General features: G+C 34.3%; 1 protein-coding gene across 1 annotated transcript in view; it reads left to right on the forward strand.

Annotated features, from left to right (window-relative positions):
- LOC122796990 (histamine H3 receptor-like) overlaps positions 1 to 14,104 on the forward strand; it is a 293,027-nt gene that overhangs the window by 145,567 nt on the left and 133,356 nt on the right. Inside the window, exon 3 of the mRNA XM_044065761.1 lies at positions 5,071 to 5,276. Within this exon, the coding sequence (XP_043921696.1) occupies positions 5,071 to 5,276 (206 nt within the window). The remainder of the gene's footprint in view (positions 1 to 5,070; positions 5,277 to 14,104) is intronic.

The raw sequence follows: 14,104 nt of genomic DNA on the forward strand, positions 1-14,104 counted from the left end.
TCAGCAATACTACTCTCCTTTGCTTGCTGACTTATCATCTCTCCATTCAGACTTTACCTTTTTTTAATTTCTCCATATCTTTTGGGTTTCTATTACCATGATAGGAATGGACCCAATTCCTAAGTTAAAGTACGATTAAAGTTCATGAAATTAGTATTGTTTAAATTTTTGATATCAGCCAGAAGTGCTCTCCACACCACCAGCAATGTGCCCAGTAATGACTCCTGCAAATTGTACAGAGTTGCATGTATTGGTAACATATCTAAATGCTCCTACTGCTATTGGGACTGTCTGGGTATCTTTCTTCCAGATTGCTGTTATTTCTGCCTGCAAATCCAGATATTTTATGACTGTGTGTCTCTCTATACGCAGGGCCCTGTAGTCACTGGGTGTGATGATTTCAATGATTAATGCTACTTTTGTCTTCTTTTCATGGACCACTATATCTGGTTCTCTAGCATCTACCTTTTGAACTGTTGGTAATGGATGATCGCACGTAATATAAACGTCATCATTTTCAATTATGCTTTGTGGCTCACCTTTCCAGTGTTTTTGAGCCACTTCAGTATGATAATATTTGCACAATCCCCAATGCAACAATCTTGCCACATTATCATGCCTTTCGGTGTACAGTCCTCCTGCCATTAGTATGTCACAACAAGCAATGAGGTGTGCAATTGTTTCTAATTTGGTTTTACAAAACCTACATTTGTCTGTTTCTCCCACTAGTTTAATGGACTTTGTAAACTAACGTGTACGCAGCCCACTAACTTGTGCCACCAATATTAACCTTTCATCTCTTGATTTGAATTTGCCTCTCTTTAACCATTCCTGATCAACATAAGGTTCTTCCAGATGTTTTCTATACTTGCAACTATATTTATGCATTTTCCACATTTCTTCCCTTCTCATCTAGTCCTTCACCTTATATTCTTTCTTTTGTTTTTTCGCACATTCAGTTGTTGCCTGCTTTTTATCTACTTTTGGTTTGATTTCCATTCCTTCTTGACACCAATATGCTTCTGCTAAACTAAGCAGGGAAGTCAACTTGGACTTGTTCTCCTCATGCTTTAAAACTTTCTCTATGTTTGTATCTTGTGAGGTCAACAAATATGTACGCAGTCCTACAATTGCAGATCTATACATGTAATCAATTTCAAGGAGGCCCATATCTCCTTCAGAATGAGGAATGTATAATCTTTGCATACAATGATTTTTATAAATCATTTGATAAGCATGAAACATTTTTCTTGTTTTCCTGTCCAACCAATCCAGTACCTTTTGGGGCCAGTCAATCACCCTAAAAATGTAAGTTAGAACAGGAAGAGCAAATTAGTTTATAGCTTGGACTTCATTCCTAGATGTCAGAACTATTTTCAGTATTAATTTTAGTTCTCTAAAGTATTCCTTGCTGAGTTTTATTAATATTTGTTCATGTTTTATTGTTGATCCTTCATCGATTCCCAAATATTTTTACATTCCTTCTATGCCCCAGTGTAGAGTTGCCTATGTTAATGTACCAAAGGAAATGGAAGATTTTTAAAAACAACACTGGGTCAAAAGCAAATATGATTTGATGGCATATTTTTGAATGTTTAAATGAAACATTAAATTTAAAGTACCAAGTTCATTGCTTATTTATTAAAGACAGAAAAGCATATTATGAGGCACAATAAATGAATTATGAAAGCAAATTATTTCCTTTCATATTTAGTGCATTTATTACTTAAGCAATGCCAGTCATTGGCAGTTACACATGTAGGAGCATGAGGTTAATTTAAAAAAACATGATTGTAAAAGCTGGGCATTAAACTGTAGAAAGTTCATTTCAGAATCTATAACATGCTTGTATACATTTTAAAGCCATGAATGTTTACTCACTGTAGATTTTTACTGAAAAAAAATATTTGAAGTCACATTTCTAAACATAGCTGATTCCCTTGCAGTAACATTGCAAATGCAATCATTCTTTACTTGTGCTGTTTTCCTAAAGTAGGTGATTTCAGAGTACATCCCACATTTTTCTTGCACCAAGTTCCACGGAGTTGCAAAAGACTAGAATTTTGACAGGTAAACTCTAGTTCTATATACCGAATAGTTAAATAAAATGGTGTCAAAAACTACACATATAGCAAAGATGATAAAGAAAAGGAAAAAGATAAATGATTCCTAATACAGTATTAGATCTTCGATGTAAACCAGCTGAGGTCATATAAATAACCTATGATCAAATGCTGATTGACAAAATGATTAGAACAAAATTGCTAATGATTTTTAACTAAGAGTTAACAAACGTGCAACAAGAACTGAAAGAAAATCACAAAACACAGTTTCACTATTTCAACAAAGCTGTAGTAGAATTGCTAGAACTTCAACCTGAACAAATACTGTGTAGAAAGACCAGCAATGGAAAACAGGTTTGCACATCAACTAAGGCCATACAATGTCAGAACAAAAGTTGATTAACAATGCACGAGAAACTGAATGTTCCTTAGTAAGTGACAATGGCTGATGGACGTACATTTTCCAGAGGGGTGAGCCTTGTGTTCTAGACCAAGAAATGGTCACACATAAGTAGACTATAACAACATCAAGAAATAACTTTAAAAATGTTGCTTGTGGACATGAATCTAAGGATGTGATTCCTACAAGAGATCCTATATTAGTGTATTTGACACAAAGAGACAGGGCTGTCAGCAGACCTCATCATTACATAAAAATGAATTTGGACATGCTTTAACTGTGGATCTAAGAATATGATCTTGTTTAGATGGGGTAGCTGCAAGCTATAAAGCTTAGCTCACTAAAAGTAAATTGAGAATGTCTAAAATAAAAGACTTGTATATACAATAGTGTAAGTCTGCACTGTAAGACCATCCAAATGCTGTTATAAACAGACATTGCTTAGACAGCTAACAATACCTAGACATAAATTAACACTCATCTCCTAAAACATACATTCCCAACTTTATCACAAACTGCAACAGAAAATAATCTGAGATAAAGCAGTGTAATAAAAAAAGAGTATGTTTTGAATGCACATGACAACTATAGTTTGAATATTTTTTTTCTATTTTACCACATCTTGGAAAACGGAATACAAATAGAAATATATTTTTTTTGTTTGTGATACATTTTAAATTGTATTTCAACCATCTTAAATCAGTCTGCATTACGTAGCACATAAGCAATTGTGGTTAAACATCACTTAGCACACGTACAATGTTTTGTGTCTGTTTTTTGATTACTTTTATAAAAATTAAATTTTCATGTGAAGCTTTGTTACTTTGTTATGAAAGCTTTCTGAACTTTGTAAGAATATATGGTAGAACATTTGAAATTACATTCACATCCTGAACTTCCATTGATTTATATGCTACATAGTTGGACTGTCCACATTACTAAATAAAGCTGATGAAGACCGTTTAGTAAACAAAGTATGCAATGTTTGATTGTGTGATGTATAAGGGAGCTTCAGAGCAAGCATCACTGTTTGAAATGGAAAAAAAAGACTGACAACTGACTACAGTATAGGTGGCTGTCTTTTAAATACATGATGCAATGCAATATGATGTGATAATTATTTTGTACTTTTGTTTGCCATGATTTAAGATCACTACTTGAAATGTTCATATTCCTAAATTAAAGTTTATGGTAATTGTTGAATATATATCCCCTTAGTCGATGTATTTTATATATAGCATTGTCTGGAATCTGTTTTGGGGGTCATTTTTCAAAAGTTGCCATTGGTGAAAGACAGAGCCATGAAAGCTATGCATATAGGGGAGTATGTAATAACTAGAGGCTATGTGTTAACTAGTTGTCCTTGCTGGAGATGAGGAACTTGATATGTCAGAATTTCTTCTACCACATTTGAAAGGAGTACATTTCCTTTACCTTCCACTACAAGGTATTTGCTGTTCTGATAATTAACTTCCTTTGAAAGATATAGTACCTGAGGCAGATATCTGAAAATCCCAATGAATACTTGCAATAGAGTATACTGACCTGTAAAATACTCTTACAGTGATATGTTGGTAAGCAGTCTATTTTTGTACACAAAATAAAAAGTACTAATGCCCTAATACTTATAACTGGAACTGAATTATTAAAATGTGCTGTATTACTTAATAAAATCTTTTCTATTTATAATGTGATCAAAAATTAAATTTTGCTATTGTTACATAATATATTTGATGAGTGCAAGATAAATTAAAGAGAATAAATTCTGAAACACTTTAAAACAGTATATATGTTTGGACATGATTACTGTGATAAACTATGACTTGTACTTGTGTGGTAGCTCTAAATTTTTGTATCTAAACCATTAAGTTATTTTTAAAAGAGGCGAAGACAACTTTTAATTGTGTGTAGCTATATTCTTTCTTGAGACAATAGTGTAAACATTTCAAACAGAAACCTCTAGGATTTTTAGATTGTGACATAATAACCAGTTAAATAATATCTGAGCTGACAGACAGAATTACGGACAAAACTGCACATACAATATAAAGTTGTTAATGAACTATGTGTGACTTGGCTATAAATAGTAACATCTGGGGAAAAGTAAAGAAGCATATAAACAAGTAGTTTCACTTTGAGTTCATTTAATCTACTAAATTATCTATAATCAACAAAAATAGCAACCTAGGATGCAGTGAATGGTTTGACAAACATGTTTCAGGTGAAGTCAAGCTTGAATAATAAACAACAACAGTAATGGAAACCTTCTGGGAATCCATGATATATAGCTCTTATCTCATATAATCTTATACAAAGCCCAGCCTGTTGGATTTATATAGCATTAAAAGATATGGAGTGAATAGTGTTGGATTGTATTTATATAGTGCTCAGCACTCTTTGGAGCAACACGGAAGTGTCCCAGGATTTATTTATTACTAAATGTATTCTGTGCTACAGCAGAGTTTGTGAGATGTGTGTGCAATTAAATAGCAGTAAGCACTTAACGTTTGCATTTTCGTATTATTGGTGTTCATTGTGTATTGTGTACTGATACAGCAAGATTTTTGCGTGGAATATGAATGTATCTCTTTTTTATTTTAACATTAGTGGCTCTCTGGCTAATGCTACTAATGGCATAACTTTGCGGTTCTCTGGCAGTACATTAATGGTACTTATTATCTTAATAGTTCAAATGATCCTTGTAACGGTGCTGGGGAACATGCTAGTTATGGTGGCCTTTGTAGTGGACAAAAATCTCAGAACACAAAGCAATTTTTTCCTTCTCAATCTGGCAATCTGTGATTTTTTTGTGGGTAAGTAACTGTTACTTTATTTATTCAGACTGCTCAAATGAAGAATAATGGAAATCAGTGTTACTGTAATCTATATTTAATAATTATTCTTGTTATATCTGGGAATTAACCTCAAAGAACCTTAAGAGTTAGATGACATACATTACAGTCTTGACAGTGACTCCTGAGCAAGTTATGTAGATTACTAGAAAAAAAAGTCATGATTAAACAGGATAGTGTGTAGATCAAACATGATCTCTGTTGTGAGGCTCACTGCACCTTCAGAAGTTACATGCATGGAGTCATGCAAGTGCCTAGGTAGTGTAGTCACTAGGCTTACAGTCCAGCGGACCATTGTGGAGTCTAGCCAAATGCCTAATCCTCCAAAGCACTGCCTGCTTAAGTAACTTACTGAAAGCCACACCACAGGCAAATGAGGCCTGAGGGAATCAAACCCTTTACTACAGGAGCAACAGCTCATAGACTTAACCATCTGTTCCAAATGCCAGATACATAGACAAAAAAAGAAAGAAATATCATTCCATAGAGCTTCTCAGAAACTATTCACCTTTTATTCTCCTTAGAAGAAAAAACGGCTATGCGTTGCACATAGTTTTCCTCAGATAAGGGCTTCCTCACTGTCCTACTAATTTCAGGCAGTATATAAGGCAGTATATGATATAGTTCACACAGCAGAAAAGTTAAATGGCACACACTTGAGAAATGTGACACAAAAGAAATTACACCACTTTCTTCAATGAAGAACCAGCAGTAAGCAAAAAAAAAAAAAAAAAACAGAAAGTATTTTATTGATTGTATTTTAGTATTACATATAAAAAATACATAGGTTCATAGGTATGTACTAGGCTAATGGCCCTGGAGCCTTTACAAATCTAGCCCATAGAAGTGCCCTGGCATTGTGCTGCCCGACATTAGTTCCCAGTACTTCTATCAAGTAGAGCCACTGGAATGATACCCAGGGTGAACTTTCTATTTCCTATCCACTCATCAAGATTTCTCTTGAACAGGGCCAGTGAGGTGGTTTCCTTGACATGTATGGGAACATGGGCAGTCTCTGAGTTATGAACCTGTCCCTCCAGCATGTTCTATTGATTGTGGTAATGAGGTTGAGGTCTCTGGAGAGGGTGGTGCGGAGGGATTGAGATTTCTTTATATTTCTTTATATGTAGCATTTTAAGCAGAGCTGGGTCAGACATGGCTTTGTAAGTCAAGCAGAGATTGACTCTTAGCAAAATCCCAGTCTTCACATTTATTAGTGTATTCTTACTATACAGGAGACTAGAATCTCACCAAAGATTGAAATGATGTAACACTACTATTCAATTATAAACTTCTTGTTTTATTGTTTCACCTGTCATATCTTCAATGCTGTGTATATATTCTATGTTTTTTTCTTCCTGTTATATCAGTAATATTGTCACATTGTGTTTAATTATTGTGTTCCTTTGTATTTTGTTTGTAGAGCTTTTCTCGCCGGGTCTCCACTGAAAATGGGTCTCTGACCCAGTGGACTTTCCCGGTCAACAAATGTTAATAAATAAATAAATAAATGATATGAGACAGAGAATAGCTGGAGTTTTTTGAGTCTGTCCATGTAGGACATGTGTTTAAGGCCTAGGATCCTCTTTGTGAGGTACTTTTGTGGCCTGTAAAACCAAAGCAGGCACAGTCCAGTAGTAAAAACAAGTAACCAAGACAATAACTGGATGAAAGGAAGGGCACCAGGCTTGGGATTGACTCTTTTATTGCCACCAAAAATAATAAGTTGTAATAAAACATTAACACCACACACTCAGTTCAAAATGTGTTTTCGTCAAGGAAACACCTCTGACTTCCTCAAATACAAGGATAAAGACAAGGAGCACACCTTTTATACATATTAAAATCAATTAAACTTAATTAACATAATTACGTTATTTTTAAAAAGACATATTCAAAGAACATATTTAAGATACAAAAATTAATATAAGTAAAAACACTAAAGTGTAATTCCAACAATCATCCAAGCAAAATAAGTTTTCTTAATAATAAAAAAAATTTTGAATTATTTTAAAAATTGTATGTATAAATTTTTACATTACTTTTTAAAATTTAGCAGAGCTAAGTTTTGGAAGGGGCAGCAAGGAAATGTTATCATTTAATCCAGGAGGTTTATTAGCCTCCAGCACTACTTGCCAAAAGGTCTCCATGACATCCTTGAATACTGTTTCTATAACATAAAAAGAAAAGCTGGCATGGGCACAGTCAAGAGTGTGCCTATATAGTGCATTACTGTTGTTCTTCTTCTTAACATCATTAAGATGTTCATCAATTCTGCGTTTAAACTGTCTTTCTGTTTTTCCAATATAGAAACTCTCACATGCTCCACATAACACTAAGTACACTATCCCTTGGGAATTACAATTAGAATAATTTTTAAAGGTTAGCAAGCACTGTCTTGCTGTAATATATACCTCATCTCCTTCTTTAATATAGGCATCCTGGGCACAAGCCCCACATTTGTGCATGCCTCTTTTTCTGTGTGAATATACACTAGAATTAATAGTATGTTCTAACAGGTTTTTAATGTTTTGCCCTTTCCTGAACACCACCTTTACAGATTTGTTTTTCAAATTATCTAAATCTGTTAATTCAGTGAATTTATTCCATTTATTCTCTACAATATTCTTAATTTGGTATGCATTTCCACTGAAATTGGTAACAAATGCCCTGCCAAATCCAGTCAATGTCCCTTCACCAGGAGTTTGAGAAAATTTAATTCCAGTCCCCAAGATTGGTGCAAATCTATCTTTATGGCCTTGCAAAACTTCACCAGTAATGGTGGAAATAAGTTCAATAGGGTAACCCCTTTCCAGAAAAATGTGTTCTAATTTGTGACATTCTCCTAAAAAATCTGTGTCCAAAGATGTCATACGACTGTCACGAATAAGTTGTCCTTTGACAATTCCTTTCTTCTGATAAAAAGGGTGTGCACTAGAAAAAATAATGTATGCATTGGAAAATGCAGGCTTTCTGTAAATGGTGGATTTAAAACACTGACTTAATTTATGTAAGGAAACATCCAAATAATCCAATCTTTCAGAGGCTACAGTATGTGTAAACTGAAGAAAGATGGTGGTTTCTGTAAGGTATTATATAAATTCCTCCAACAAATCAATGTTGCCCACCCAGAAGATTCAAATATTGTCCAAATATTGAGTGTAAAATGTCCAAGAAGCGTGGTAGTGACTAGTATGTACAAATTTACATTCCCACACTGACAATATAATATCAGCGTAAGTGGGGTCACAAATGGCCCCCATGGCAGCTCCCTGCTCTTGTCGTAAAAATTCACCCTCGAAAAAAATTTTTTGAGGACAAGCTCTTACAGTTCCAAACAAAGAAATATCTCATTCTATGTTATTCTTGTCTTGGACCTAAGTGCATCTTCAAGCCAGTCTAACCCTATATTATGAGGAATGACAGAAAATAGATCCACCACGTTAATCATGGCAAATTTCAAGTTGTTGGAGAAATATTCAGGTTTTATCCTGACCAAAAAAATCCCAAGAATCCTTAGTAATATGAGTTTTACCACCCCACAAAGTTTTTAATTTCCAGTCCAGGTATTTAGCTAAGGGTGCGATTTTGGAGCCTTCAGAAGCAACTATGGGTCTTGGGGGGGGTCTTCAATGTTCTTATGGACCTTGGGTATTCCAAAAATAGAAGGTACCCTAGGTGTTGTGTTCTCCAAGTATTTGTAGGTGCCAAAATCTATAACCCTTTGATCAAAGAGGTCTTTCGTGGCAGTCTATTTTCTTGTAAGAGATATTAATCTCATTGATAGAAACCTTACTATACCTGTTCTTGTCTTGTAAAATGGAGAACATCTTTGGCTCATATAGAATTTTGTCCATAAGAACAATGCCCCCCTCTTTTATCTGGCTCCATTACTCTGATTCGTGGGTTCATGCATAATTCTGTAAACAGCTTTTTCTCATTTTGGCTTAGATTAAACTTGACCTTAGAGTTTTTAAAATTAATTCTAATTTTGTTCTCCAACACACTCTCCAAATTCCTCAGCTATGGGTATATTGGAGGTTTAAAGGTACTAGCTTTTCTGGGGGCAATAGAACTAACTGTTGGTGAATTCCCCCCAAGCATGCATTCTAAGTTGAGTTTCCTAATAAACATTTTTAAGTCTAAAATAACTTGTGCCAAGCTACTTTTTTTATCAGGAATAAACTTGAATCCTTTAACAAACAAACTAAAAAATTCATGAGTAACTTCAACACAGCTGTAATTGTAAATATGAAACCCCTGCCTGGACTAGAATTACTTGTTAAACGTGTATCTTTTTACAAACAGGTGGAAACTAAATTGTACAAAGAGGTTGACCAACTCAACCAGAAGATCCTTACTGATTTATTATTTGACCAATACCAAGGATTTTATAATAAGATACTAGATAGGGTAGATAGAAAATGTGACAATATTTTTAACAAAAAAGTTAAAAAGCTGGACAGAGATGTTAAGCAATACAAGTATGATAAGGTGTATCCTATTGATAGATTAAATTCCTATGATAAAGTGAATGGTGACAATTTCAGTAACATGACTAGTGGTGAATTTATTTCACATGTTTTAGATTCTGAAAATATAGGGGAGGAAGAACACTTTATTGTGGATGAGGGAGACAATCGGTCAGAATACCAGGATTTTCCCCTTCCAAGACGCTCCAAAAGAATAGCAAGTCGCAAGCAAGTGATTTACCCCACCTACAGCAGGGTGGTGCAACAACACAGGGGCTCCCCCAGGTGGTAATAGATTCTGGTTCAGATTTATGTTTAGACAATATACAATGCACCCTGAATGGTTTTCATATTTACAATTATACAGACAGGGAGATTTTGCCAGAACATTTTTCCCTTTTTTCGAAAGGATTCAAGTTTGTACCTACAAAAATTCCTGACATAGCTGACACTCTTGTTGATCTACAACTTTATTTAAGGAAATTAAATAAAAAAATAATGTACTCTAAGAATGAAAAAGAAAACGATGGTTATTCTATAGAAAGTCTGAAAAAAACAGTACATATAATCCCCCATTGCATCCTCTTATCAGTACATTTGAAAAGGTTATTAAAGATGATATTTATAAAGTTTGGGGTAACCAAAAAAGAGTATTTTTCAATCTTAGTATTGACGAGAGAAAATTATTACAAAATTTAAGGGATGATAGGAGCATACGAGTTATGGTACCCGACAAAGGGAGTGGTATTGTCCTATATAATAGTGACGATTATACCAATCAGACCATATTATTTAATGGCATAAACTATTCAACATGCTCTAGGAATGAGATACATATTGCTTATCAGAGGATAGATAGTTTTTTTATATGAGTATGTTTTAGACCAGAGGATTTCTAAGTCAGATTATGATTTTCTTTTGAATACGCACCCCAAAATTCCTGTCATGTTCGGTATACCAAAAGTACACAAAAATTTAGAAAATCTACCTTTCAGGCCAATTGTGGCGGCTGCTGGTTCTAAAATTCACAACCTATCTGTTTATGTAGATAGAAAGATTAAACATGTAGTCGAACATTGTCCACATTTCGTAAAGGATTCCTGGAATTTTCTAGGACAACTTAAAAGTGAACTTTGTTGTGCTGAAGGGTTTCTTCTTACCATTGATGTAATAGACTTGTTTTCCTGTATTCCCAAACAGGAGGGGTTAACATACTTCGAGGAAATACTTTTTAGTTCCTCTAACCTACATCATGATGAAATTAGTTTAATATGTGAATGAATGGAACTCATTTTGGAAAACAATTATATATATTTTGAGGGTGAATATTTCCAACAGGTCAGAGGTGTGGCAATGGGGGCAGCGTATGCCCCAGAGTATGCCAACCTGGTACTGCTGGTTTGGGAAAAAGAGCATGTGTTTAAGAGTGACTTCTACAGTAACATTACCTTTTATTGTAGATTTTTGGATGAAATTTTTATTTTGTGGAATGGACCCTCTGAGGACATCCCTTTATTTATTCAATATCTCAATCACACCACTAGTTTTTTAAAGTTTACTTTTAATTTTCACCAACAAGAGATTTGCTATCTGGATACAAAAATCATTAAGGATAAAGAAAAATGTATATCTAAAATACATCGTAAAAAAAACTTTTGTAATAATTATTTACACTTTGAAAGTCACCATCCGATGTCACAGAAAAAAAGCATTATTAAAGGACAAGCAATCAGGGTAGCCAGAATGACTTCACTGAAGGAAAGTGTCCTTAGGGAATTTGTCTTTCTAAAGGACATGTTTCTTGAGAGAGGCTACCCTGTTGACTTCATTGATAATATACTGAGTGAGGTTTTAAAAGGTTGGGGTAGTAAATATATCCCCCTATTGGGTAGGGGTTTGAATAGTTTACATATTGCAGGGGAAACTGATGAGAATGCGAAGAAAGTTAATTTTAAACAAACATGTATTATACAATACAGTCCTCTATACAAACAGGTTAAGGAAATTATATAAAAGAACTGGAGTATATTCAGGATAGATAATGACATTTTTCAAGTGTTAGGGGAAAAACCTGTATTTACTACTAAAATTGGCCCTAATCTTAAAAGGATTCTAGAAAACAAACATCAAAATTTAAGTAATAAAGAAAAAATAAATGGTTGCAGACCCTGTGGTAGATGTAGTTTTTGTTCTTAGATTTTACAAGATAACCTAATTTCTTTGGACAATAAAAATGAAAGTATAATTTACTTAAAAAGAGGTAACTGTTTATCCAGTAAACTGGTATATATTGCCAGATGTAATATCTGTACTTCTTATTACATTGGGAAGATTGAGAGGGTGTTTAAAACCAGGATATACGAGCATTTGTAGGATATAAAAAATAAAAGGGAAACTAATGCTTTGTACAAACATAGCACCCAATGTGATGGCTTTACAGGTTTTTAAATTTGCTATACTGGACTTAATAAACATAGATGCTGGGGGGTGGGGTGATTGGTAGAATGTTTTAAACAAAAAAGAACGTTTATGGTAACTGAGGCTAGCGGCAAACTTTCCCCCTGGCTTGAATGATCATTTAAGTTTGTTACCTATACTTAAAGAAAAGGCAGAACATATTTAAATGTTTATTGGAACATTTATGTTTAATGTTAGTGTTTCAAGACTGTTTTAGAATGGTTTTAATATGGTGGAACATTTATTACTGGAGAAATATGACTGACCTTTGAAAAAAATTTCTTCATAAGTCTATTCTTAATGGTGAATGTTTTATGTACTAATTGTTTTTAACAAATTTTTTTTATTGGGGTATGATTTAGCCAATCATAGACTAGTTTTCATTATATAAACACATTGCATTTGTTTTTTAAGGTTATTCTGACGAAGGCAACTGGATGGACGAAAGCGCTTAATTTCTGTGGATTTTTGTGTCAATAAACTGTGGTTTGGGGACTCGCAATAATAGTGCTTTTTTCTTGGTTCATTTGTGATTTCTGAGCACTATTGCACCACCTCTTTATTGGTTACACTCTCCAAATTCCTCAGCTATGGGTGTATTGGAGGGTTGAAGGTACTAGCTTTTCTGGGGGCAATAGAACCAACTGTTGGTGAATTCCCCCCAAGCATGCATTCTAAGTTGAGTTTCCTAATAAACATTTTTAAGTCTAAAATAACTTGTGCCAAGCTACTTTTTTTAGCAGGAATAAACTTGAATCCTTTAACAAACAAACTAAAAAAATTCATGAGTAACTTCAACACAGCTGTAATTGTAAAGATGAAACCCCTGCCAGCTAAAAACATTTGGGTGGTCAGTGTAAACATTGTGGGGTGGAATATCACCTTTTAACGTTGATTGCCCCTGTATCTCCCTCCCCTCTGATTATAAGTAGCCCTGTGAAAATGGTTATTATATCTATTTCAAAACCTTTCTGACCTACGTGGTGGTGTATATTCATTACCATTATCAACATTTTCAGGTGCAGCATACACTTCCTGTTGGTGTCCATTTTCCACTTTTTGATTATACTGTAATTCATTAGAAAAATTATTACCCTCTTCCCTAGGATATAGTGTGTTGTTATAGATTTTAGGCAGTGGATAGTGCTTGCCCTCCCTATACTGTTTAATGTCTCTGTCCAATTTTGTATATTTTCTGTTTAAAATAAATTCACATTTCTTGTTCCTATTCTCTGCCTCCAACTGAAATCATAAATCATTAGTAACACGTGAATTAAAAATGTCTATTTGATGTTGAATTATAACCATCTCACATTTGTTGTTTTGAATTATGGCTTTTAAAATGTCTAACCCGCATCTATCAAAAATGCTAAGCAATTTTTTGTGAAATTCAGAACTGGGTTTGACATTATTAGGATATTTGAAGACCCAAAGGGCCTTTTGGTACAATTGCTAGTTTAGTACATTTGTTTAAATATACATTGTCTATAGAAAGAGTCCTGTACCTCATAAGAGCGTCTTGTAATTTGTTAAAGCTCTCCCTGTAGGAATCCGCTGTTGAATTATTAGCAGGTATCCCCGGTCTGTTTTGAAACTCAGGTATTTCATGCAACCATGTAGAAAAATCAATTTGTTCTTCTAAATTATATTTATGTCTTACTTCCTGATGCTTTTCGGAACCTCGCTGTGTTCCCAATAGCGTTGGGGTGTTGTTCCAGGCTGTCCCATTTGAAAGAGGCTGGTTTAGATTCATGTCAACATCAGATTGATGTTTAAGGCCTAGGATCCTCTTTGTGAGGTACTTTTGTGACCTCTCCAGCTGTTGCAGGTGTCTAGTGAGGTACATGCCAAATGGGGCAT

This window comes from Protopterus annectens, chromosome 3.part0 (genome assembly GCF_019279795.1).
Source record: "Protopterus annectens isolate FY-2018-M chromosome 3.part0, PAN1.0, whole genome shotgun sequence".
Classification (NCBI taxonomy): Eukaryota; Metazoa; Chordata; order Ceratodontiformes; family Protopteridae; genus Protopterus; species Protopterus annectens.